This window comes from Hoplias malabaricus, chromosome 5 (assembly GCF_029633855.1).
Source record: "Hoplias malabaricus isolate fHopMal1 chromosome 5, fHopMal1.hap1, whole genome shotgun sequence".
Taxonomy (NCBI): domain Eukaryota; kingdom Metazoa; phylum Chordata; class Actinopteri; order Characiformes; family Erythrinidae; genus Hoplias; species Hoplias malabaricus.
In genome coordinates, this window is record NC_089804.1 from 24,343,330 (window position 1) to 24,370,333 (window position 27,004).

The 27,004-nt window shown below is 43.3% G+C and overlaps 1 protein-coding gene across 1 annotated transcript in view; it reads left to right on the top strand.

The window, feature by feature from the left end:
- megf6b (multiple EGF-like-domains 6b) overlaps positions 1–27,004 on the top strand; it is a 62,245-nt gene that overhangs the window by 24,206 nt on the left and 11,035 nt on the right. The window contains exons 5-15 of the mRNA XM_066672319.1: positions 9,974–10,096; positions 19,554–19,676; positions 20,376–20,501; positions 22,363–22,485; positions 24,703–24,825; positions 24,993–25,130; positions 25,260–25,382; positions 25,644–25,766; positions 25,885–26,046; positions 26,416–26,547; positions 26,744–26,872. Coding sequence (XP_066528416.1) covers positions 9,974–10,096; positions 19,554–19,676; positions 20,376–20,501; positions 22,363–22,485; positions 24,703–24,825; positions 24,993–25,130; positions 25,260–25,382; positions 25,644–25,766; positions 25,885–26,046; positions 26,416–26,547; positions 26,744–26,872 — 1,425 coding nt within the window. The remainder of the gene's footprint in view (positions 1–9,973; positions 10,097–19,553; positions 19,677–20,375; positions 20,502–22,362; positions 22,486–24,702; positions 24,826–24,992; positions 25,131–25,259; positions 25,383–25,643; positions 25,767–25,884; positions 26,047–26,415; positions 26,548–26,743; positions 26,873–27,004) is intronic.

Here is a 27,004-nt window from a genome sequence, read left to right on the forward strand (position 1 = left end):
GAGTTTTTAGTAGCTTTGGAAGTTTTGGAAGCAACAATAACACAAAAAAGACTAAAAATATAGTTAATAAAGGGTTTTAAAATTTGATAAGTTACACATAACTACACTCCAATGAAATTTGAAATGACAGGTTCTGCATTTGATGGTATGTCGCAGTATATCTTTTAAGGGTAAGTGGTAGTCATCCCATTCCTACTGCTCTAAAGCTATTTATCTTACTTACTGTCATAACTACATGAGAAGGATTCTTGTTCTGAAGAGACATGAATCTGTCAGATGAGAAATAGTTGTCCTCAGTAAGTTCTGAGCGTGCTTTTCCATGCGGTACACTCCACAGTGCCGCTGATGTTTTCGCCCTGCCAGTGACCCTCAGCGTGCAGATGTGAACTCTTTAATGGGTTCATTACATGGGTTTAGGTCTCTGTTTGACATGACAGCAGGATGAAGCCCTTCGTCTAGACAGTTCAAGAAGCAGTTTGCCGTATCGTCTAGTATTTGAGAATGCAATGGACTCGTCAGCTCACATTGTCCTACACAGATGCCTTGCTGGATGACCATGCCTGCTTTGATAATAACAGAGCCCTTAGGCTGGGTTTGACAGTTATTAGATCAAAGCCAGAATCTGAGCCCACACTCAGTTATCCTCCACTGCCTCAGTGTACGCACACTACAGCCTTAATCTTCTCACACCGTCACCTTCTCTTCCCCTCATTTATTAGTAGCCAAATAGGATTGAAAAGCTTTTCACAACACCTTTTCTTCTCTTACTGTGAGTTACTGGACTTAAAGGGACCAGCTGAGAGATTTTTAATAGTAATCTTAATTCAATAAGAACAAATTACTGGGAAAATACACCGCATCTCAATGTTGTGGCCGACATCCAACTGTTTTCCAGCGTGTGAGTGAATGTGTGTGTGTGTGTGTGTGTGTGTCTGTGTTGCCCTGTGAAGGACTGGCGCCCCCTCCAGGGTGTGTTCCCGCCTTGCGCCCAATGATTCCAGGCAGGCTCTGGACCCACCACGACCCTGAACTGGATAAGGGTTACAGATAATGAATCAGTGAATGAATATCTTAGAGTTTTCAGATGCTGTCAGATTTCCTGTCACTTGAAACATGCACAATGTCTGTTTACAGCTAAATACACTAACGTTTTTGAGTGAGTGTGCAAGATCAGGTCAGTAAATGCTTATTATTGATTTGTTTAATCAGGTCAACCATTAAACATTTTTTACTTTACACACTCCACACAAATAGAGAGAGAAAGTAGATTAAAGGAACACTAGGTAAGATTTGGTACTTTAATTCCTGGACTCCTCCCCCAACAGTTGCAGAGTAATTCACTTTTAGGGCACTGTCCTGAAATTAAGGTGATAGAGGGAGGGAGTGGGATGGTTTCTTACCCTCCACTAAAAGTTACATAGTGCAGTTTCTCTCATGCTGAGCCTGGAGTAGCAATAACAGAGGCTCTATTCCCCCTATTACAGGTCAGTGAAGCATCACAGTGTTCTCTTTATTGTAAAATTGAAATCATGATTTTGATCAGTACCTTGGCACTTGGCAGTTACTATGTATTGCGACCTTGATATTGTGTATTTGCATGAAATCCATAGACCACAGTCATGTCAGTGTATGCATCATGGCAGGGGCAAGTTGAAAAGTGCAGCAGTAATTGAAGCATTCCTCCGGGTCTCCCCATGTTGCTGCAGGTTTCAGCGCACCTCAAGGGTCAAATGTCAGACTGTCAAGCCTAAACAGGTAGTGCACAGACAGAGCGCACGCAGAAAGGTCAAGGTTCATCCCCCCCGAAGGTCTGAAAAACATATTTTCACTGTTTTCACCGCACAGACCCATAAAGAGCAGAAGCGAGGAGTAGACGGTATTGATGGCTCAGGGCCATAGAGGAGCTTTGTCTTTGTCTGAATGTCAACGTGTCTTACGGCAGCTTATGGAAAGATCTGGACTTTCTAACGCGAGAGGACAGACAAAAACAGTGCTGAGAAACTAGTGAGAAAAGAGCGACTGTTGGTGGCTGTTGCAGATTATTTCCCTTGTGCTGGAGCTGACGTGATTCTGTTGCACGCCTTTGAGTACTTTTTCTCTGCATATTGTGAAACCAAAAATAGTTCCCCAGGGAAGCTGGAGTAGGTTTAGATGCAAACTTAGGCATCTACATTTCAAAAAAACATGTGTCTTAAACACTTTCAGATATTGTTTTAAACAATATGTAAAAATAAATATATCTGAATTATTCATTCATTCATTATCTGTAACCCTTATCCACTTCAGGATCACGGTGGGTCCAGAGCCTACCTGGAATCATTGGGCGCAAGGCGGGAATACACCCTGGAGGGGGCGCCAGTCCTTCACAGGGCAACACACACACACTCACACATTCACTCACACACTCACACCTATGGACACTTTTGAGTCGCCAATCCACCTACCAACGTGTGTTTTTGGACTGTGGGAGGTAACCGGAGCACCCGGAGGAAACCCACGCAGACACAGGGAGAACACACCAACTCCTCACAGACAGTCACCCGGAGGAAACCCACGCAGACACAGGGAGAACACACCACACTCCTCACAGACAGTCACCCGGAGGAAACCCACGCAGACACAGGGAGAACACACCACACTCCTCACAGACAGTCACCCGGAGGAAACCCACGCAGACACGGGGAGAACACACCACACTCCTCACAGACAGTCACCCGGAGCGGGAATCGAACCCACAACCTCCAGGCCCCTGGAGCTATGTGACACTACCTGCTGCACCACCGTGCCGCCCTATATGAATTATTCTAAACACAAATATAATAAAAGAATAAATCCATAATGCATTAGATTTCAAAAGTGTTGATTAAAGCTCAGGGCAGATCACTTGACAGAAATGATTTTAATAATTGTATATAATTACAGTGCAGAACTATCATGGCCTTCTTGACCTCCAGAGAGGGCTTCATCATTTCTGGGAAATAAATAATACATGTAATTTTCAGTTCATTTTTATATAATAAGATAATCACACTTGTTATATTCAGTCTGTAAGCATCGTGGTAGTTCTGTGGTTAGAGCAGATCAGAGCAGACATCAATCACAGGCCAAGCCATAGTCCAGTTTGGACGTTTATGACCAGAATGAAAGGCCCATCTCTAGAGTCTTAGTTCAGCTCTGTGTGGAATAACAGACATGATTCAGATTAAGTTATTACAAATTAGTCTATTCACATGAATAACACACTGTGGAATCATCTAAACACGTGTCCACAGAGCTGAGCTTATTGGCTTTACAGGGGTCTGTGGATTATGAAGCTTGGTTTGAAAAGGAATGTCAAAATATAGCCAAGGTATTTCTCTTTGGACCTCAGATCGGGTCACTGGAATAAGGGAGACGTATTCTTAGAGACCGGTCCAGTTTCTGCTGCCTCTGTTATATCTGATGATAAGGGGAGGACGACAACTGTGTTTGATACTGGCTTTAAACCGAGATTCCCATGCTGTTGTGTTGTAGTCACTGCCATCTCCAGCCAGCGCTGAGGGGTACGTCTTATCCACAGAAAGATGGCAGTTATTTGTCTGCCGTGTCCTGTCAACACATGCCTTGGGAACAAGAAATGTGTGAAAACAAATTGCAGCTGTTTAAAAGGGAGATATGCAGAGAATTTGCAGAGAGGGAGGACAGAGTCTGTCTCATCTTTACTGTGAGAAATGCTCTCTGAGGATTCGATGAGTTCAGGTGCATGCATTGCTGCTCTTTTTTGTCAGTGTAGTCAGTGTTGCATGTATTTATTATTTATCTATATCTGAGACAAACTGAACTGTGAAGAGATCTATGTATCGATATAAAAGCCCTAATCAACCACAGAGGTTTTGGAAGCAGTGCCTGGGAGATGATGTGAAATACATATCTATTTAACAAGCAATCTGCGCAGAGCAGAGGTGGTAAAAGGGTTCAGAATTCTTTACATGGCTTTAAGAAATAAACATGTTCATAGCAGCAGAAGTGTCTGGGCAGGGAGAAGTTTACCAGCAACGTGGTCTGTTTAAAATCTTCCATATGTTCAGATAAGAATCCAAAAAGAGGGAGTGTATTAGCTGCCAACACGGAGTGGACATTAGAGTAAACAGTGTTTCCAGGTGATCCACTGTTGTGCTACAGAATCAACATTAAAGTAAATTTAAAGTCACAAGCAATCCTGATTTATGTGGCATGCCCCAGGTTGTGTTGAATTTCCATTTACATTCATTTACACCAAGCGATCAGCAGGGGGCAGTGTGCGATCTCTATTTCACAGTATTCTCTCCACATGAATCTAAATCCTAGGTCATTCTGTGGCCTGCGCTTGGTTCATCTTCATTGTTGTTGGCTTGTGTGTCTGATCTGCAGCTGGGTGTGTGTGAGTCCCAGTAAACAAGGAACGTCCATGGACGTTCAAAATAGGTCTAAAAGTAGTCTGTCCGTCAAGGACATATTTTAAACGTCAATGGACGTCCAAAATCCATCTTAATAAGTTAGTTAAGTGGTGACCAATCGATAACGTCAGTGGACGTCCAAAACGCGTTTTATACAAGTAATTTATTTCGGGACCAATTAATAACGTCAATGGACGTCCAAAATACGTCTAATAGTCAATGTCTGTGTTTGGACGTCTTTTCAACTTTCATTTTCAACCTTAAGAGAACGTTGATTAGACGGCAGACATTACGTTATTTCAACGTTGAATCAACGGCTAAATGTTTACTGGTGTGTGTGTGTGTGTGTTTGTGTTTTCTCTCACCTGAACAGGGTTGCTAAAGTTCTTGCTCTTGATTTAAGACACAATTAAAGTTTGCAATTTTTTGGAATTTAGTGGCTACTCCTGCCTTGTGCCTCGGGTATTTTATCATGAAATGCTGTTTATACAATGTATACACTTTGATTTTGAAAGTTCAGATCTGTAAGCGCTTGTTTGTGATTTGTCAGTGTAATGCTAACATGCTACTAGCGTGTGACATATATTCTTTAAATATAAGAATCAAAAGCAAGTGAAAAATCAGTAAAGCCTTCACAGAGCTCCTCGTGTACTGGAGACTGAAGAAAAGAACAGAATGCTAAAGTATTGCTGGTGGTCGAGTGGAATTCTTTATGAAAACAGAATCCTGAGCTCAGTCTTGTCTTCAGCTTCCCTGCAGTTTTTACTGGCGCTGGATAATGGTTCCTCTAAGGTAATGGATGTGTTTATGGACCATACTGATATTCCAGTGAAAGAGTTCCAGAACTGTAAAGTGCTGTGTTTTATGGTACGATATGACCATCCAGGACTCTTTCAGTTATAGCCAAGGCCTGGTGCTCAGGTGCTGTGACCTGAAGACTGAGATTTGCAGGATGTTAAGGAAATGTGACTAGTAGCTTTGTTAAAATTCAGTAATCCGTGAAAATAAACAGAGTGACCACAGTGATCAGAAACAGCTGAAAACAGAAACATCTTGAAAGCTCCATACATCACGTTTAGCAGAGCACAGCACATGCTGCGTGTTAGCGTGACGGTCAGAACAAGAAAGCATGATTGTTTTCTTCTGGAACCGACTTGCTCTAGATACATTCACCGTGCTATAGATAACAGGGAAAGAAGAATGCTGCAGGTCTAATAGATTTACTCTTTTTAAATAAATATATTTATTTCCTTATCTCTGTTTCGCAGGACAAAATAAAAATGGTTTTTTGGCACATCTCTTTCCACTCTACTCTAGGGACGCAGATATCTCCAAATAAACCTGAACCCAAAATATCCCCATCTAAAACAACAGAACAGTATTGATTCACCATTCTGTGGCCATCACGGCCTGGAGCAATGCGTTTTGACCCTGACCCGCACTGGGGGAAGACCTCTGATTGCTTTGTCTGGATTTCATGATCAACCTGCCCCTAGGGCGCGAAGCAAAATGGACCTGCTCCCCATTTGCCAGGCGCCTCTCGTAATTTAGACATTACTGCAGTCCAATTATTTGTCGATTATATGCTGCAGAGGGACCTCAGACCTCGGATATCTGAAAAAGGCTATTAGTCTGGGGCTAAAATGAGTAAGTGATTCCTGAGTTAAACTGAAGTAGCGTTTGTATCTGAGGAGTATATAGCTGTCACTCAAGGAGAATATTGTGCATAAAACTCTGTCTTTGTTCAAGCCTGAATCTATGGATTACGGCAGCTCTGCTTTACAAAACATGTAGCACTTTTCACTTTGGACACTGTTTTAAAGTAAGGGATTTAAATAGAGTAATTGAATCTGTCATTCTTTCAGAGAAACTTCCCAAAGTAGGACTATATTGTTTGTTTGTATGCATTCTGTACAGTTCTAAGAGACACAAAGAGAGTTCTGTTGTGCAATATGCAGCATGAGACACAAAGGTCACAAGAAACAAAAATAAGTTAGACTTTCGTGTTTTTTTAAAGGCTAAGCACCAGCTCTATCAAAGTGTCAAACAAATAAATCCAGTGGAATTTGAGTTCCTAACTTGTGTTTATTGATAGTCAGAAAACATGTTATTTCTTACTAATTCAAGGAATAAAGTTGACCGTTGTTAAAAAAGATAATAAAAAAGACCGTTGTCCCCCCCCCCCAACGGTGTTCGGAAACTCTAATAGGCGTCTTGGCTGTGACGTAGATGGTGGACAACAACTCTAGAAGCTGCACTTAATTTAATGCAAAATGGCGAAAAGGTGTGTTGTTTTTGGCTGCAATCATTCAATGTACAGTGGGACATCTGTGCACAAATGGCCCAAAGATCCCAAAATATCCAGAAAATGGACTAAATTTGTCAACTTTAAACAGGCACTTTGGAAAGGACCATCCGCTCACTCCGTTATCTGTAGCTCATTTCACTGGCGCTTTTCCAACAATATGGGCATGTAAGGACACCAACGAAAGGTGTTCAAGAGCCTCTGTAACATGGAGGTAAACAGGGTAAGGACACTCACTTCGCCTGTTTTAGTTGGTGTTAGTTAACGTTAGCTTGACTTGCTAAACTCGGTGGCTCAGATTATACTCGGCTACGTAGCATTACGGAGGTTTATAGTGTCGGATGAATTCGAGTTCGACTTCGATCACATTTACAAGACTAACGGTACCTCTAAATCTGAGTTTAGCTTATTGCTAGGCTATTGTCATGAATTATGTTGGTTATTTAGCTAGATACTGTCATAACGGTGTTTTACCGCGGCGTAGTTCAGCTGTTGTCCATCAGTGACGTCACGGTTGCGTTCGAGAATTTCCGTAGCGAGCTCGGGTTTTTCCGTCAATTTAATAAAGTTGTCAGTTTTAAAGCAAATTAAGCTGCTATTTTCATTTTAATTCATACTTATATATGTCAGTAACTAAAATAATGTGAAATATTCATGGAGGTCCATTAAGTGGTGCATTAAATGGAAACTTCTATGGAAATATACAAAGATTTTTAAACCAGTTTCCATTGGATTGGATTACTCACTGCTGTGCATGAAAATCATTACTTTTTGTAAAGTTAATCAAAGGATTTGCAGTTCAGATTAAGCATTTAAGGATGTGCTGGATCTGTTCTCATATAAAGGAACTCTTGTAAAATAATGTCATATTTAATTCATATAAAACTTCTTAAAATCATATAAATCTTCTTAAACAATTTTGGCATGCCGTCATCTCAAGGCTTGACCCAGAGTGTGTAAAATGTAGGAAACACAATGCATTCCTTAACATCGCTTAAAAAGGGCTGATTGGGAATTACTTCCTTGGGAAATGAGAAATGTTTTATATTTTCTTTGGTTCAACAGTGAAGGACTGTACCACTGAATATTACACTGCATTTTTAAAATACCACCATTTTCTTCCTTATTCACCTTTGACCTTGAGGCCATTAGCACAGATTCCATTGTAAGCATGCCAGCAGTGTTTGACAAAGTCTCCTGCTCTTGCCCTCTGGAGTCGAGTGTGGGAGTATCCTGTGCTAGAGCCTGTGGGCGACCCGTGCATGATTTCAGGGATCAACTAGATCAACATCTCGAGTTTTAGGATTATGCCGTTCTGTTATATTCATTCTGTCTTTAAATAAACAGCACAAAATGCAGGATTACTGCATGCTGGTCCATATATCTGTTACAATTCACCATGTATATAATAGTGTCTGACCATAATAATCTATTATCATCGGTTCCCAAATGTTTACCCTCTAAAAAATAAATTCTGATAATGGTTGGGCCCAATAGGGCATTGTGTAGCTTTACGTTGTGCTGTTTGTTTTATTTTTACCTCTGTTTAAGTTGTCCTGAAATTGTTGGAAATGTTGAAATATCGCTGTTGTCGTTCCACAACAGTAGTCCCTAACTTCATTATATGGATAAGCCCCTTGACCTCCCTGACCTTCACTCACTCGAGGTCATTCTGAAAGAGCTCAGTTAAATGTGTGGTCTGAGAGGGATAAAAGCTGTGAAACTCCCTAAGGGCCTTTGTATCATGTACTTGACCTGCAAGCTGACCTAGGAACAGAGGTCAGAACTTGAAGCGGAGGAATGTGCTGCCTTATGAACCACATTGACCTTTACTGTTATTGCATTGTGTACGTGAGAATACTTTAATAAAAACTGGATCAAAATAATAATGTTTTACCCTACAATGTGTAGGTCACTAGGGACTCTGGCCCATGTCCTTCTTGATGTTTTATACCACATAGTTATTCAGAAATGAGTAGGTCTCAGTGACTGGTTTAATCTGCAGTATACAGTATAAAGTGAATGTAAATTAATTTGGGGAAAAATCCCTTTTAATCTAGACATTGCTAATATTGTGGTCTTGATAGAACATCTGTCTCCAGTAACAGCCATCATTTCTTTCACCAAACCTAGGGATGGAATTCCATTCACAACGAATGAATGAATGAATGAATGAATACTGTTTTTTTCCCTTTTCCTCAAACTCTTCCAAACTTTTGCAATTGCTCCTTAGAAGCGAGTGTGGTGAAGCGTTTACTGAGTTTTGGGAACTGCAAACAGCGTAAATATCTCCATGTGTTTGAGGAGAGTTTGGTGTAATTGGGTGGTTTTAAATGGGCAAATAAGCAGTATGTAATTGGGCTGGGCATTGTGCCTGAGGCTAAATGAAAGATTTTTTTAGCTTTGAGTCTTCTTTGCTTCCTCTGGAATATCTGATACATTTATTTTGCTGTCGTTCTAGTGTCCATGGCTGTGCTTTGGGGCGATCTTTATTAACTCCAGTAAAATACTTCCTTGGGCTTTGAATCCTAAAAATGTGACTTTGACTCCTAACAATGTACACAATTAATTTCACAAGGCTCAGTCTGAAGTGAGACAGTGTGTCTGAGCCTGTAAATGATCATAAAGTAAAATGAGCTGCACATTTAGATTTGCTATCAGTATGGTTTCCTAACTGGAGTTCAGTTCCGAAGCTCTCAGTGTTGGGGAATGTTGTTTTTGGAAAAAAAAAACAGGAAAAAAAAAAAGTGGAACAAAATACAGTGAAATGTCTGTAGTTTCTGACTCTCAATGCACAGGCAGTTCTCATACACACACACTGGAAAGTTTAAGTGATGAAAACTGCTAGTTTGTCCTCACTTGGGACTTCTTGGACCTTCTTGAGATGGGAGGATTCTGACTGGAAACAGCACATTATGGTTTCGTTATTGCAATGAATTTCCAACAGCACTAATTCCAAACCCCATGAAACAGCCCTAAATTTTTTGGTTGATCTCTGTGTAGTTCAGTTTCCCAGGGTTGTAGTTTGGAGTCCAAAAACACAGTTTGGTGAACTTGATAATGCAGATAATACTTTTAAAACATAATATAACTGTTATCATAAAATCAGCAAATAAAATATCAGTCATATAATCAATTATACCTCCTCCTCGTCCTCCCAGCTCTGCCAGAGACCTCTCACTCTGAGATGTTTGATGTATATTTTGTGAAAGTGAACCCTGATGAGTTTGATCTGGATGGTTTTCTCTGTCAGATGTGAACGAGTGTGAGGAGACTAATGGAGGATGTGAAGCGGTGTGCTGTAATACCATTGGCAGCTTTTACTGCAAGTGTCCCTCAGGCCAGGAACTCAAGGAGGATGGCAAGACCTGCCAAGGTAAGCCCCAGTCGCCTTCTATTTTTAAATGAGAGTTTTATGTGTGAAACTTTGCTACATGTTCACTTTTTGTCCTTCGTGGTCAAAAGAATACAGATATGGATTCAAATATGAGGGGTGTGTGATTCTAGCGGTGTACATCTAATTAAATACATTACACTGTATTAGAGGTGGATGGTATGGCCCTACAATAATATCATGATATCAGGGTGTTTTGGCAATAACTATATTCTTGGAGATGTGACAAAACACTGAAGTAGTACTTTTGTTAGTTTCAAGAACACACTATTGCAGTAAAATAAGTGTTATATTAATATTATTTATATTAAATTAAGAATATTCTTGCATAATATCATGATTTATTGTACATCAGATATTTTATAACCACACCACCTCCACATGACTGAAGTCACTCCTCCTTATATGGCCTCATAATCACTTTCCACTGTACTTCACTGTGCCTAAACGCCTCATGTAAAGAAAGAATGCCATATTCTGGGTAACTGCATGATGCCATTACGTAAACAAGTCAGAATATCACTATTTTCACGATATAGGTTTTATTATCGCCAATATTATCGTGAATGATATGATATGGAACAGCCTTACACTGTATACATTTGCAATTCCTTTTTGGAATTATGTTCCCATACATTTTAATTTCTCACTTAGTATTAAAGACAGTATTGGCTGCTTATGCTGTGTGGTCACATAGTTGCCCAGAAACTCGCAGAAGTCTCGCAGAAATTGGGTTTATTGGCAACATTTTGTTAAAGTGTTCCCACAAATTCGATATTTAACAGAGACTCGTGCTGGATTTGATTGCAGTGCCATCTGAGGGATGAAAGGCATGAGTACAGTACCCAAAATCCCAGCAGTTGCTTGTCGACGAACACTTTTTAACAGTTGAATTGTTTGCTTACACTACTATGGACACCTGGCCCTAATTATTTACCTTTCTTACCTCACTTTCTGAATTAGTGGCCACACATTTTTGATGATGGATATGAATTGCTGTGTATCACTTTATAGATCTGAGATGCTTGTATTGCAGGAGTTACTAGGCAGATACCAGGACCTAGTGCTGCCACAGTTGAGCCTTGATCATTGTCTTCTATGTGACTTGACGGTTCAAGCTGAGCGGTACTTGAATCTCGAAGAGTTCTTTATCTTCACCTTCTCCATCTTTAACCACTTTCTACTCTGCCTACCTCCCTTGAATACCACTTGCTCCGGAATGTGTATGCTAATCAGCCCCAGACTTGTCTTGAGGCCATGAAAGATTAATCTTTTTCAGGCAGGCATGGCTGTAAGCAGGCACGTGGTACCTAACAATCTGTTTAACAGTCTGGATGGGATCAGGCCTGAACAAGCAACTGGACTTTGTCTGGAGGAGAAGTCCATCTTACACATGTCACAGATATATTATTAAGACACTGTGTAATGTCTTTTGGGTGAAGTTCCTGTCAGCCCCACACTTTGGGCAGGCCTTTTGGAGTGGGGTTGTGTGGAGGAGTTGTTTGAAGTCTTGTGAAAACCGGTGTGAATATGCAGTTTCTGGTTTTTTAAAAGGAATGTTTACCAACCGTACTAACCGATTAATAGTGAATGAATGGCTTGGAGCGGCAGAAACATGATCACCTCTGAGTTCTGGACAGATCATTGCCCTTTTCCGTTGATTCCTTTCATTTTCTGCCACACACATATACAGTAACCTGGATAAAAGAAAAGAAGAGCACTCTTAAATCAAACTCTGCGTAAACCAAGCCAGTAACTTCTGTCTTATCGTATGCCGAGGACCAGCAGCATTTACTTTTCGACATGCATGGCTCAGGAGAGACATAACAACGTATGCCATATTTATGCCATAATTTCATCTCTCTGATGTTTGAATTATCTCGTTAGTCAGAGTCTGTATTAAACTTTGAAATGTGTCAAAACACGTTATCTGTGTTTTTAAACCATGCTTTTGACGTGAACACATTCGATTTACAAAGAAGTCTTTTTACTGCCAGTATACAGCACTCTTATTTATCAGGGAAGGGCAGTTTTTATGTCCACATGAGCGATGCAAGCTGTCAGACATTAGGCCAAGATGTGTCTAGCGAAGCTATTATGTAGCAAACAGCTGGGGGGTTGAAATATAAGTACAATATCGGACCACGTTATGAATAACCTTCTACTTTTATTAAAACATGAAACCATAAAACAAACAAAAAAAAAAAAAAACAGCAAAAACTTGATGGTCATTAATAAATCAGCAGTGTGAGCTTTTTTTTTCATTGTGCAGTTTTAAAAGTAAGAAAAGTCTAATTGTTTTAATAAAGCACATTTAAATTCTACAAAGTGCTGTACAAAATGTAGTGGGTTTCCTCCGGGTGACTGTCTGTGAGGAGTGTGGTGTGTTCTCCCTGTGTCTGCGTGGGTTTCCTCCGGGTGACTGTCTGTGAGGAGTGTGGTGTGTTCTCCCTGTGTCTGCGTAGGTTTCCTCCGGGTGACTGTCTGTGAGGAGTTGGTGTGTTCTCCCTGTGTCTGCGTGGGTTTCCTCCGGGTGACTGTCTGTGAGGAGTGTGGTGTGTTCTCCCTGTGTCTGCTTGGGTTTCCTCCGGGTGACTGTCTGTGAGGAGTGTGGTGTGTTCTCCCTGTGTCTGTGTGGGTTTCCTCCGGGTGCTCCGGTTTCCTCCCACGGGCCAAAAACAAACGTTGGTAGGTGGATTGGCGACTCAAAAGTGTCCGTAGGTGTGAGTGAATGTGTGTGTGTGTGTTGCCCTGTGAAGGACTGGCGTCCCTTCCAGGGTGTATTCCCGCCTTGCGCCCAATGATTCCAGGTAGGCTCTGGACCCACCGTGACCCTGAACTGGATAAGTGCTTACAGATAATGAATGATTATGAATGCTTTTTCTTTCATTCAAAACTAAGCTATTTCTCCTTTCTAGCATCCAGAAATAGGAAATGTATTAATGTATTAAATCACTATGGGGATTAGTACAGGAGTGATACAAAAATGTTTAAATTCAGAAAAACCAACATTATCTTTCATTAAAAAAAAAGGAAATTAAAGTTTTTTGTCACGTCTGTGTGTGACGGGTGATTAATACATTTTTGAATAAAGTTAAAGTTGTTGAAATGATCGAAGTCAGGACCAAGAAAATACTGAGGTTAGAGAATAAGAGGGGTGTGGGTAAGATGTGGAGGAGGTCTAAGGGAAGGTAGGTGGGAGGGAGTGTGTGTATGAGAGAGAGAGAGAGAAAGAGAGAGAGAGAGAGAGAGAGAGGGGAAGAGAAGCAAGTACAAATGTATATATAAAAGGGAAGGGGTGAGAGAGTGGGAGGAATGAAGGACAAATAAAAACTTGTGGTCCTAATTTTTCTTTTCCGACAACTCAAATTCACACTGTCTTCACCCTGACTGCTGCCTCCCTGAACATATCTGTGTTCACATTCATCATCCTGTCTGACGGGTTCCTCAGCATGACGGCACCCAGGTGGTTGCTGCTTGGTGTCATCTGCACTGGACTTTGTCTCCACCCTGCCCAGAGCGCTTATTATTCTGGCTATTGGCAGCAGTTTAGGAACTGCTATAGGCCGCCGTGCCTCAGTGTGTATGAAAGGTTTAACTTGGGATACCCGAGACCAGGTGAGTGTTTGCTTTCTTGTTCTTTTTTCATGTTCTTTTTAAGTGTTCTTCTTAGCAGTTCACAAATAGAGCACTGTGCATCTGAAGTGAACTTTCATTTATTTTTATAATATTATCATTCTTTAGGTACAAGGCAAAAGCAAAAATGGAACATAAAATCACTTCTTGTGTAATGATGCTGTAACAGTTAAACAAATTATTCCAGCATAATAATAAGAATAAATGTTGCACTTGAATATTAAAAACATTAATAAAATTTTGGCTCTCAGGCATTAATTTCCCATAATTTCAAAGCTAAGTAGTTACAGACAGCATCTGAAATGCCGTGTGTGTGTGGTTCTAATCTAATGAGTGATGTACTGGGCAGAAAGCCACTTCACTAAGAGACACAAGTTCAGTTTTATCATTCACTCCCCCCCAAGTACCACCCAGATAGGCCTGCCGCTCTAGTCTTCAGAGCACTGATACTGTCAGGGATCTCCCTTGTAATAGTGAGGGAGGAGGGAAGTTTATCTGTGTTCAGGTTGCATCAGGAGTGTACTTGGCTGGCCCTGTGTCTGACTCTGCCAAATACACTTTAGTGTGGACTATCACAGTTTGTAAAGTCAAGAGATGGAAGGCAGAACACACACACCTTGTTCAGAACGTGTACTCCTGTTTATTTTAGATGTTAGGCGTGGGTGGAGGTTTGGACACCCATTAGAATAACTTGGATCACAGCAATGGGGCATGACTTTCATTTTGATCACTTCTGTTTAAATCCAGGTAAATAACTGTGAGGTAAGTGACTGCAGTAGGTTCATCTCAGTCCTGTCACCAAAAATAACCAAGAGTGAAACAGCATGGATTCTGTTTTCTTTGGAGAGACATTGCTTTGGTGTTGTCTTTATCACCTCGTTGCCACCTCTACTTTTAGTGTTATATCTCAAAAATACCAGAAGATAAAAGTGTTTTTATTGTTTTTATTATTAAGTACTACTAGTAGCAGTTGTATTAGTCGTACAGTAATCACATCTGGGGCGGCACGGTGGTGCAGCAGGTAGGTGTCGCAGTCACACAGCTCCAGGGGCCTGGAGGTTGTGGGTTTGATTCCCACTCCCGGTGGCTGTCTGTGAGGAGTGTGGTGTGTTCTCCCTGTGTCTGCGTGGGTTTCCTCCGGGTGACTGTCTGTGAGGAGTTGGTGTGTTCTCCCTGTGTCTGCGTGGGTTTCCTCCGGGTGACTGTCTGTGAGGAGTGTGGTGTGTTCTCCACGTGTCTGCGTGGGTTTCCTCCGGGTGACTGTCTGTGAGGAGTGTGGTGTGTTCTCTCTGTGTCTGCGTGGGTTTCCTCCGGGTGACTGTCTGTGAGGAGTGTGGTGTGTTCTCCCTGTGTCTCCGTGGGTTTCCTCCGGGTGATTGTCTGTGAGGAGTGTGGTGTGTTCTCCCTGTGTCTGTGTGGGTTTCCTCCGGGTGCTCCGGTTTCCTCCCACAGTCCAAAAACACACGTTGGCAGGTGGATTGGCGACTCAAAAGTGTCCGTAGGTGTGAGTGTGTGAGTGAATTTGTGTGTCTGTGTTGTGTCCCCTCCAGGGTGTATTCCCACCTTGCGCCCAATGATTCCAGGTAGGCTCTGGACCCACCGCAACCCTGAACTGGATAAACGGTTACAAATAATGAATGAATGAATAATCACATCTGCTGATGCTACAGAGACCTCCCATTCATTTTGAGGCAGAGCTTAAGCCTGAAATGAAGACAAAAGACATGGATTTGAAGCTTATACCTAATATATAACGTAAAAGAAAACCAATCTGCCTTTACTATGTGCAATTTTCACTCAAGCAAGTCTTTCAGTGGTCCAGAAATCAACAGTTATCCGACAATTACACACGTTTTACTTAGTTTTAGGCTTCGTACGTAGATACATTTTGTAACTTTTAACAGAGAAGCAAGGGGCGAGGGTTGGGTTAATCGGGTTAAATGTACCATGTGTGGACTTCACATACCAAGAGCTCCACATTTCACTGTCATTTAGTTGAGCCCCTGAACCACGCAGAAGTGTGTGGTGGGAATGGAAAGTGAGTTGTCAGTCTGGCAACTTTTCTGCAATGAACCACTGGGGATTAGTGTACGGCACCAACTCTGCATGTGTTCTGGTGCTGACGCATGTGGGGGGTTAAGAAACAGTGCTTCTGATTAAGGCCAGTTAGGGGGCCTTGAGGCCTAACAGGCTCATAGTTTAAAGGCATGTAAAAGATTTACCAACAAGCTAATTTAGGGATAACTACCATCTACAGCAGAGTGTCCTCAGGATGTGGGCCCCTCTACAGCAGGGGGTGGGGCCTAAACCAGTATCTTGGGGGAAATGTGTACGTTAATGTTGGGCAGAAGACTGAAAACACAACGTAGTATACAAAGCAGAAGGTAGGTAGCTCACATGTACACGCATTCAACAAGAGCATGTGTGCTTTGGGAGAACGGTACATTGATTATTCCTTGTGTAAGTTTCACTCAGGTAATCTGTCACGTCAAGGCAGGTATCCCACAGTGGCAGTTCTCCACTGTTTCCTCTGTGAACCCAGCTACATTTATATACTGTTGATTATTAACAGAAAGCATCTGGCCAATTAAAGAAAAAAATCTGGCATACGCTCCAACATTCCCTGGGCTTGTTTAATAACGTTCCCGTTGAGTTTCATGGAAGTTGTTTGGTTTGTGATTGACTGATTGAAATGAAGTTACATGCAAAGGCTTTCTGTAGGGTGATTGGTGACTCATTTGGCGCTCATTACCAAATAATGGCTCTCGACTGGAAAGTGATGCCAGTCAAAACAAGATATATATATATATATCTCCTGCAGAGGTGTTGTGACAAACCTGGTCATTAGTGTGTAATAGGGTCAGAGCTGATGCTAACACTAGCCTCTTTTGTTCCGTTTAGAGGAGACGGTGCTTACATTGGCACGGGAGGTTGCAGGTTCTGTTTGAAGAGAAAGCAGTTAGAACATGCCGTTTGTGCTAAAGAAAAAAGGGGCAAGAAATTTACCCACATGTGTGGACCCAGCTGGTAGAGAATGAGTCATTTCAGGAATTCATACTTCCTACTGGGAAAGGTCACTCTCAGAAGCAGACTGCGCTTCTCGCTGCTTCGCCAAACGAGTGAGAAACCCTGGACGTCGGGAAAGACGGCCATTTATTACCTCAGAGAGTCTGGACCAAATCTGCTCTTTTGTTTGGTCTTCATGAAGAGAGGGTTTGTTTATGTTACAATCAGAAAACGGACAGCGAGAGCATGATATTGAAGTGACATCAGTAACTTTGAAACAGTAACAGATGCTTTTAGAAGAATTGATTCCAGCTCACTGCATTTCATGGTGTGTTTTGTGTCAGCTGTTTGTATTAGTACACCATGAGTAATGGGCACAACAGGTGAGCCTCTAACAGGTGCAGATTTTTGGTCATTGGCTTTTGCAAGTCACTTTAATGAGGTTTGAATCCAAATATGTTCACAGCTGTTTGTCACATGATTTGCCTATTTTTGCCATTTTTAATTATTTGTTTTAACAAGCCATTTTGGAGAACATACAGTTCACTCTAGAGAACTCTGGCAGCAAGGGGCATGTCCTGGAAGGGCTCAGGTATCTGTACTGGCATTTTGCCGGCACATTTATGGAGCTGTTCTGAATGGTCCTCTGGTCCAATGGTCTTCAAATTGTTTTTCTCTCTCTCTTCAACATTGAACGTGGTGTCATTTCACTGTGAATGCAATTAATGAGAACTGACACAACAAAAGACAAGAAAATGTCTAGAACTCTAGGCGTGGAGGTTGTAGAAGAAGTTCACCGTGTCCAAAAGTGTTAATAGTGGATGTGCTTTTCAGGGATGCAGATTTAGGATTTTTTAATTTTTTTAAATACATTTAGCAATGTCAGCACAGCTCATAAAATAAAACTTATAAAAATGACTTTCTGACTGCATGGGTTCCCTCCGGGTGACTGTCTGTGAGGAGTGTGGTGTGTTCTCCCTGTGTCTGTGTGGGTTTCCTCCGGGTGACTGTCTGTGAGGAGTGTGGTGTGTTCTCTCTGTGTCTGCGTGGGTTTCCTCCGGGTGACTGTCTGTGAGGAGTGTGGTGTGTTCTCCCTGTGTCCGCGTGGGTTTCCTCCGGGTGACTGTCTGTGAGGAGTGTGGTGTGTTCTCTCTGTGTCTGCGTGGGTTTCCTCCGGGTGACTGTCTGTGAGGAGTGTGGTGTGTTCTCCCTGTGTCCGCGTGGGTTTCCTCCGGGTGACTGTCTGTGAGGAGTGTGGTGTGTTCTCCCTGTGTCTGTGTGGGTTTCCTCCGGGGGCTCCGGTTTCCTCCCATAGTCCAAAAACAGACGTTTGTAGGTGAACGTGCGAGTGTCTGTGTTGCCCTGTGAAGGACTGGCGCCCCCTCCAGGGTGTATTCCTGCCTTGCGTCCAATGATTCTGGGTAGACTCTGGACCCACCGTGACCCTGAACTGGATAAGCGCTTACAGATGATGGATGGATGTTAGTTTGAAATATTGGCAAAATCTTTACATCTGTCTAGTGCTGATACACGCCTGGTATCTAGCAACACAAATAGAAGTGTGATTTCATCATGCCTTCGTAGTCTCCCTGAACTTGCCAATGGTAATGTGATTATTTATCTGGACACTTTGGGAAAGGACATTTGAAGCATGTATATTTTTCTTTTGTTAGTTTTAATGCCATAGTCCGTTTAAGACATGTTTGTTTGCAGAAGTCCTGGGAAACTTGTCAAACTGCAGTTATGCAGCAATGCTGCCTTTGTAAATGAGGCATTGCTTGTTTAAATCTGATCTCAGTTCAGTGCCAGCAGAATGACAATGTCCAGGTAAATGGAGCATGGCCTGATTAGCTCTGATCTCAGTGGGAGTCTGCTTTGAAAGTCATAAAACTATTAGCAACATTTTGACTCCTCAATGAGGCATGAATAAAGTACTGAGCCAGAGCCAGTTTACAGTGTTGCCAGCTACCAAGAAAACCAAGAAGCCCTTTTTTCAATTGTTTTTAATCATATCGGCTGTTTGAATGGAATGCATTCTCAGTGAGACGAATTCATGATGTCACTAATCAGCCTCCTCTTCACATTCAATTTACAGCGGAGTGATCTGAATTCATCTAAAGGCTTTCAAACTGATCTGATGATGTAGTCGGTGCTGTGTGAGTCTGTGCCTGATGTATTCCATATTTTGCACAGCAGATGTGGTAGTCTTTCTCTGTTTGCAATGATTAGATTTTATTGTAATGGTGGTCAAATTACACAGATTTTATCTCTAAAAACTGTAGTGAGAGCTTGTGCTTTCAGTTGTGTGTCAGGATGTAAATTTTATATTGTTACAGTTTATATGATCTATAATAAGGTTTAAAGGATTGAGTTTAAAATTATACATAAAAAAATATTTATATTAAATATATTTTAAACTGGGGGCGGCACAGTGGTGCAGCAGGTTAGTGTCGCAGTCACACAGCTTCAGGGACCTGGAGGTCGTGGGTTCGATTCCTGCTCCGGGTGACTGTCTGTGAGGAGTGTGGTGTGTTCTACCTGTGTCTACGTGGGTTTCCTCTGGGTGCTCCGGTTTCCTCCCACAGTCCAGACACCATGTTGGTAGGTGGATTGGCGACTCAAAAGTGTGAGTGAATGTGTGTGTGTTGCCCTGTGAAGGACTGGCGCCCCCTCCAGGGTGTATTCCCGCCTTGCGCCCAATGATTCCAGGTAGACTCTGGACCCACCACAACCCTGAATGTTTTAATGTTACTCTTTTTTTGCTGGATTATTGTTTGTATTTATCTTTTCTCTGCAGACATTGATGAGTGCCTGGTTCATAACGGAGGCTGTCAGCATAAGTGTGTGAACAGTAGAGGCTCCTACCACTGTCAGTGTAACCCTGGCTTCCGTCTGCATGTGGACGGACGCACCTGCCTCGGTAAGAGAAACTGCACTCACTGATATATAAACTTTGTGTCTAATAACAGAGCTGGTGTAAAGCATGTCTAAGAGTACGTGTAGGCAGGATGGTGCGTTCATCCTTTCAGCGCCCTGTGTAAATAAACATGATTAATACCATTGTCATTGGTGACCTGAAAGAACTTTACAGTGTCAAATTTTGAAGAAAAAAAAGAAAAAATTCAGATTCTTCTCACTTTGCTGGTAGATCAGGAACATGTTATTGAATCCACACCTGCCTCATGCACAAAATATCAGTGCAATTTCTAACAATTTCACCTTCCCACGGTCTCTCTCTCCAGAGACAGGAAGAGAACAGGGAGAGGATTAGGGAACTTTGTCTGTTACAGTCAGTGTCTTGTCATTCTTTAATCAGACGAGTGACCTCCAACTTCAGTTTGTAGTTATTCAGCTGCAGACTCACTAGGGATGGATCTGTAATTGTGTAATGGAGAGCTATTTTGTACAGGTTCCTGAATCAGTTTGTGTTGGATCCGTTTCTAAAGTTGCTTCCCTTTTGAAATAGGGCGATTAAAACAAGTACAGGAAATCTCAGCTTAGGGGAAATGATTAATAACTGAACACTTCTGACTGTGAACCTCTGAACCTCTCTCACTGTGGATATATATGTGTGGATATTGACAACTGTGTGTGTGTTTTTGTGTGTGTGTGTGAGTAGCTGTCCACTCCTGCAGTGTTGGAAACGGAGGATGTGAGCACTACTGTGTCCAGCAGACAGCAGCTCACTTCCAGTGTCGCTGTCGACCAAACTACACACTCGCTGAGGACGGCAAGCACTGCACCTGTGAGTGTGTGTCCACTTTATCTGTGAAACTATTCCATGTCCAGTTTCCATCCGCACCCTCAGCGTGTCACTTTTCAATCATTTTCATGATTGTTTTCTAGTAAAGAGCAGGGTTTAGGCCTTGGCTTCTCATATGTGATTTGTGAACTGCCAGTTTGACGGATGAAATGTGAGGAATACTGGTGCCGTGAGCAAGCGATGAATGAATTGGTTCTTCATTTCAATTTCCTGCTTTTCTGTTAGGGGATAGGTTGACATTTGATGGAGTGGGGAATTATGAAACGGAGATTTGAGAGAAAGAGAAGCACAATAAAAATATACTGATATAGAAGAAGGCGGCACGGTGGTGCAGCAGGTAGTGTCGCTGTCACACAGCTCCAGGGGCCTGGAGGTTGTGGTTTCGAGTCCCGCTCCGGGTGACTGTCTGCGAGGAGTTGGTGTGTTCTCCCTGTGTCTGCGTGGGTTTCCTTCGGGTGACTGTCTGTGAGGAGTGTGGTGTGTTCTTTCTGTGTCTGCGTGGGTTTCCTCCGGGTGACTGTCTGTGAGGAGTGTGGTGTGTTCTCCCTGTGTCTGCGTGGGTTTCCTCCGGGTGACTGTCTGTGAGGAGTGTGGTGTGTTCTCCCTGTGTCTGCGTGGGTTTCCTTCGGGTGACTGTCTGTGAGGAGTGTGGTGTGTTCTTTCTGTGTCTGCGTGGGTTTCCTCCGGGTGACTGTCTGTGAGGAGTGTGGTGTGTTCTCCCTGTGTCTGCGTGGGTTTCCTCCGGGTGACTGTCTGTGAGGAGTGTGGTGTGTTCTCCCTGTGTCTGCGTGGGTTTCCTCCGGGTGACTGTCTGTGAGGAGTGTGGTGTGTTCTCCCTGTGTCTGCGTGGGTTTCCTCCGGGTGACTGTCTGTGAAGAGTGTGGTGTGTTCTCCCTGTGTCTGTGTGGGTTTCCTCCAGGTGCTCGGGTTTCCTCCCACAGTCCAAAAACACACGTTGGTAGATGGATTGGCGACTCAAAAGTGTCCGTAGGTGTGAGTGTGTGAGTGAACTGGATAAGTGGTTACAGATAATGAATGAATGAATGATATAGAAGAAGTAGAAAACGGTAAGCTCCATTACCTGCCATTACCTGTTTCCTGCCGTAATCAACCCTCAGCTGCAGATGTAACAGACTGTTGGAGGAAACAAGTCTTGCTTTAGCGCTGAAGCCTAGAAAGATAAGTTGGTGCTGCCAACTGCTTTAAACCCCAGACTTGGATTTTTAGGAAGTGACATCATGTGCCATGAAACTTTGGAGAAATCTTGCTTTAGAATCTCTGCACTAGTGAGGTTTCCAAGTTTGCTGTTTACTTTCAGGGGTTTGAGGGGAACTTTGTAATCTAAACCTTTTGCATCATTTTCAAACTTTTCAGGCAGTCTGACAGTTTGTTTTCTTTAGCTGTGAATTTATAGACATGTCTCACTGCCAGTCACTAAAGAGTGTAATAAAAATGGCGTAGTGTACAGTTTTCCGACTCTAGCAGCTAGGCAGACATTCCTCAGTGTAACTGGTTTTTGCTCTCAGACTCGTATTAAAATTAAATGTGCTCTAATAACCGCGACCCTGAAATGGAGGAGCGGAAAAGAAGATGATGATGATGTGCACTAACATCAAGGTTGTTTATAAACCCAGGTTATTGTCTGTTAGGACCTGGCAGATTCGAATCAGATCAAGCACAAAGCAGTTAAGGGCTATGCTTAATTGATCACAACCAACGTCCGCTTTAAAGGCACTGACACCTGTAGTTGAATGCATAAGACATTTGGATGCACATTTAGTGTCCAGCCTCTGGGGCTATGTATGGGTTTTTACTTCCACTCTTTGTGTTTTGGTCTCTTCAGTGACAGATCCATGTGCAGTTGGGAATGGAGGATGTTCTCAGGAGTGCCACAGCGATGGAGGGAAGTCACGCTGTAGCTGCAGTCCAGGCTACACTCTGGCAGAGGATGGAAAAACCTGTGAAGGTAAAAGAAGGGCTGGGATTGTAGTAGTGGCATGATGTAGGCTTGGAGCTCCTTTAGGTTTCTGTGCACTGACCCGATATACTGCAGATATATGTCTATGGTATATTAGCTTTTATACTTCTGTCTGTACACAGCAGTCATGACGACATCCATAGGTCTTTATCTAAGGATGAACATTTGGCATTAATTCATATTGATTACAATATTCTTCAAGATTCAGTAAATCATCAACTTTCAAATTAATTCCAAATTGGATTGTTTTATTAGAGCTGTGAAACAGCAATCCTTAATTTACACAGTAGGGGAATATACACAATAAATCAGTAGTTTATGTTTGTTATACATTATAGAATGAGAATTAGATATGAGATAGAATGTTCTGACACAAACCAAGGTCATGCATTATTCAATATTGCAACCTAGAGATCCAAAATTAAATTCATTCATTCATTATCTGTAAGCGCTTATCCATTTCAGGGTCGCGGTGGGTCCGGAGCCTACCTGAAATCATTGGGCGCAAGGCGGGAATACACCCTGGAGGGGGCGCCAGTCCTTCACAGGGAAACACACACACTCACACTCACACACACAACGTGTGTTTTTGGACTGTGGGAGGAAACCGGAGCACCCAGAGGAAACCCACGCAGACACAGGGAGAACACACCACACTCCTCACAGACAGTCACACGGAAGAAACCCACACAGACACAGGGAGAACACACCACACTCCTCACAGACAGTCACCCGGAAGAAACCCACACAGACACAGGGAGAACACACCACACTCCTCACAGACGGTCACCCGGAAGAAACCCACGCAGACACAGGGAGAACACACCACACTCCTCACAGACGGTCACCCGGAAGAAACCCACGCAGACACAGGGAGAACACACCACACTCCTCACAGACAGTCACCCGGAAGAAACCCACGCAGACACAGGGAGAACACACCACACTCCTCACAGACGGTCACCCGGAAGAAACCCACGCAGACACAGGGAGAACACACCACACTCCTCACAGACGGTCACCCGGAAGAAACCCACGCAGACACAGGGAGAACACACCACACTCCTCACAGACAGTCACCCGGAAGAAACCCACACAGACACAGGGAGAACACAGCACACTCCTCACAGACAGTCACCCGGAAGAAACCCACACAGACACAGGGAGAACACACCACACTCCTCACAGACAGTCACCCGGAAGAAACCCACACAGACACAGGGAGAACACAGCACACTCCTCACAGACAGTCACCCGGAAGAAACCCACACAGACACAGGGAGAACACAGCACACTCCTCACAGACAGTCACCCGGAAGAAACCCACACAGACACAGGGAGAACACACCACACTCCTCACAGACAGTCACCCGGAAGAAACCCACACAGACACAGGGAGAACACAGCACACTCCTCACAGACAGTCACCCGGAAGAAACCCACACAGACACAGGGAGAACACACCACACTCCTCACAGACAGTCACCCGGAAGAAACCCACACAGACACAGGGAGAACACACCACACTCCTCACAGACAGTCACACGGAAGAAACCCACACAGACACAGGGAGAACACACCACACTCCTCACAGACAGTCACCCGGAAGAAACCCACACAGACACAGGGAGAACACACCACACTCCTCACAGACAGTCACCCGGAAGAAACCCACACAGTCACAGGGAGAACACACCACACTCCTCACAGACAGTCACCCGGAAGAAACCCACGCAGACACAGGGAGTACACACCACACTCCTCACAGACAGTCACCCAGATGAAACCCACACAGACACAGGGAGAACACACCACACTCCTCACAGACAGTCACCCGGATGAAACCCACACAGACACAGGGAGAACACACCACACTCCTCACAGACAGTCACCCGGAACGGGACTCGAACCCACAACCTCCAGGACCTTGGAGCTCTGTGACTGTGACACTAACCTGCTGCACGACCGTGCCGCCCCAAAATTCAATTTCCACCTCAAATCAATGAATCACAAGACGTGTGTGTTTCTGCTGTTCTAGGCCCTCTGTACCTCTTTTCAGTTGGTTGGGTTTGTTTTTTCATTCCCTCTCTGCTGCCAACCTGATGACTTCATACAAAACATTTTATAAACCTGAAGGCCATTTATGTTCCCCCTGTTGAACCGCCCTAAAATTTGGCTTTATGACATATGCATTGTGCATTTCAGATATCGACGAGTGTCAGACGGGTCAGGCGGAGTGTACCCATGGCTGTCGGAACACCAGAGGCTCCTATGTTTGTGTGTGTAATGCTGCCTATGAGCTGGGAGCAGATGGGAAACAGTGTTATCGTGAGTTTACTCTCTACAGAGTCTGTCTGCACAGTGCACAACTGCATGTTCAAAATGAGTTAAAAATATTTCATCCTACTTTTTACACTATTTATAATCCTGTAAATCTGGACGTAGCTTCCCAGTTTGCGTTGTTGGACTGTTGCGTGTCTGTGTGTCAATGTCAGGGATCGAGATGGAGATTGTGAACAGCTGTGAGGTGAATAATGGTGGCTGTTCACACCACTGTCAGCACTCCACCAGCGGCCCGGTCTGCAGCTGTAATCAGGGCTACCAGCTCGACGAGGACCTGAAAACATGTATCGGTAAAGAATACAGTTTAGTACCCTCAGTTCCTTTGGGTATAGTTTCTGAGGTATTGCCCTGAAATTCTCTCTCTCTCTCTCTGTGTGTGTGTGTGTGTGTGTGTGTGTGTGTGTGTGTGTGTATGTTAGACTTAGATGAGTGTGTGGATGGAAGCTCTTGCTGTGAGCAGGACTGCACAAACTACCCAGGAGGCTACGAGTGCTACTGTGCTGCTGGCTACCGGCTCAGTGTGGATGGATGTAGCTGTGATGGTGTGTTGCATTCTGATATAACACTCACACCTGAGACCATATATATTTATATTCTGTGGTACTTAAAATACTCAAAAGTAAGGAAGCTGCTCTACGGAAACGCAGATATTAGATTAATATTATTCAAGTGGAGAAATATGATATTGTAGTTACATCATTGAAGTACCCTGTGTATACAGCCCTCTGTGTGAAAACCTGTAGAAATGTCAGATAGTCGTAGAGCTGCGTGATGACGGCTGATGGCTTTGACTGTGAGCGCAGATATAGACGAGTGTCAGGCTGAGAACGGAGGCTGTGATCACACGTGTCAGAACAGCGCTGGATCTTTCCAGTGTTTCTGCGGACGAGGTCACCGTCTGGCTGAGGACCGCCGCTCCTGCGTCTGTGAGTAGCTCAGCTCTGTGCCGAGATATCAATTCTCAAACACACACACACACACACACACCAGACACGATAGCACACATGACAGTTCAGCAGTTAGTAAGTGTCTCTGTGATTCCAGCGTTAGGAGGAGCAGCTGAAGTCCTGGATGGTGGTCCAGTGGTGGAGAGGCCCAGGCCACAGCTGGCGGTCCTGCAGGAATACGAGTCTCTGGAGCGCTTTGATGACTATGAGGAGGAGATCAGCGAGCTGCGAGCAGAGAGCACACTGGCCGAGAAATTTGGTTAGACATGGTTTTGGTTAGACATGGATTCCTCTTGCATTTTAAAATGGAGGAGGGGAAAAAATATAAGTCGGAAGAAGTTTCAGTAGAATTTGTTGTAGTTTGACTTAGTTGATGCTTGAAAGATAATAAACTTCTCTCTCATTGTCTCTCTCTCTCTCACTGTCTATCTCTCTCTCTCTTTCTCACTCACTCTCTCTGTCTCTCTCTCTCTCTCTCTGTCTCACTGTCTCTGTCTCTCTCATTGTCTATCTCTCTCTCTCGTTCTTTTTTCTCACTGTCTATCTCTCTCTCTGTCTCACTCTCTGTCTCATTGTCTATCTCTCTCTTTCTCTTTCTCTCTCACCGTCTCTCTCTCTCTGTCTTTAGTGTGTCTGAATGACACCTTCGGCTTTGACTGCAGTTTGACCTGTGAGGACTGTGTAAATGGAGGTGTGTGTAATACCCAAAGAAGTGGCTGTGACTGTCTGGACGGATGGACAGGAATAATTTGCAACCAAAGTGAGTGTCTGAAAAGGAATTTTGCACAATCACAAGTAGAAGAGAGCAGGACACACCCTGAAGTGTGTTCATTTTTCTTTAATTTTATGGTACATTTTATTACTATATAATAATATGGGAAGGTTTTTCAAACGAATGCAAGTGTCTCACACATCTCTGCTACAAATGAAAAAATGATTATATATTTCTGATGCAGCTTGTCCAGACGGCTGGTTTGGACGGAACTGCTCCTTCAGCTGTAAATGTCAGAACGGAGGAGTGTGTGATCCAGTGACTGGGAGCTGTCGCTGTCCACCAGGGGTCAGTGGAGACCTCTGCCAGGACGGTCAGTGCGCACTGAAAAAAGCTCTAAGCTACAAGAGTTTAGAGCTACAATGAGTTTCACTGGGTTCTCAGAGATGTGTTATTTGATTATTTGGGTATGATTTTAGATTTTTTTTTTTAAAAATACACTGAA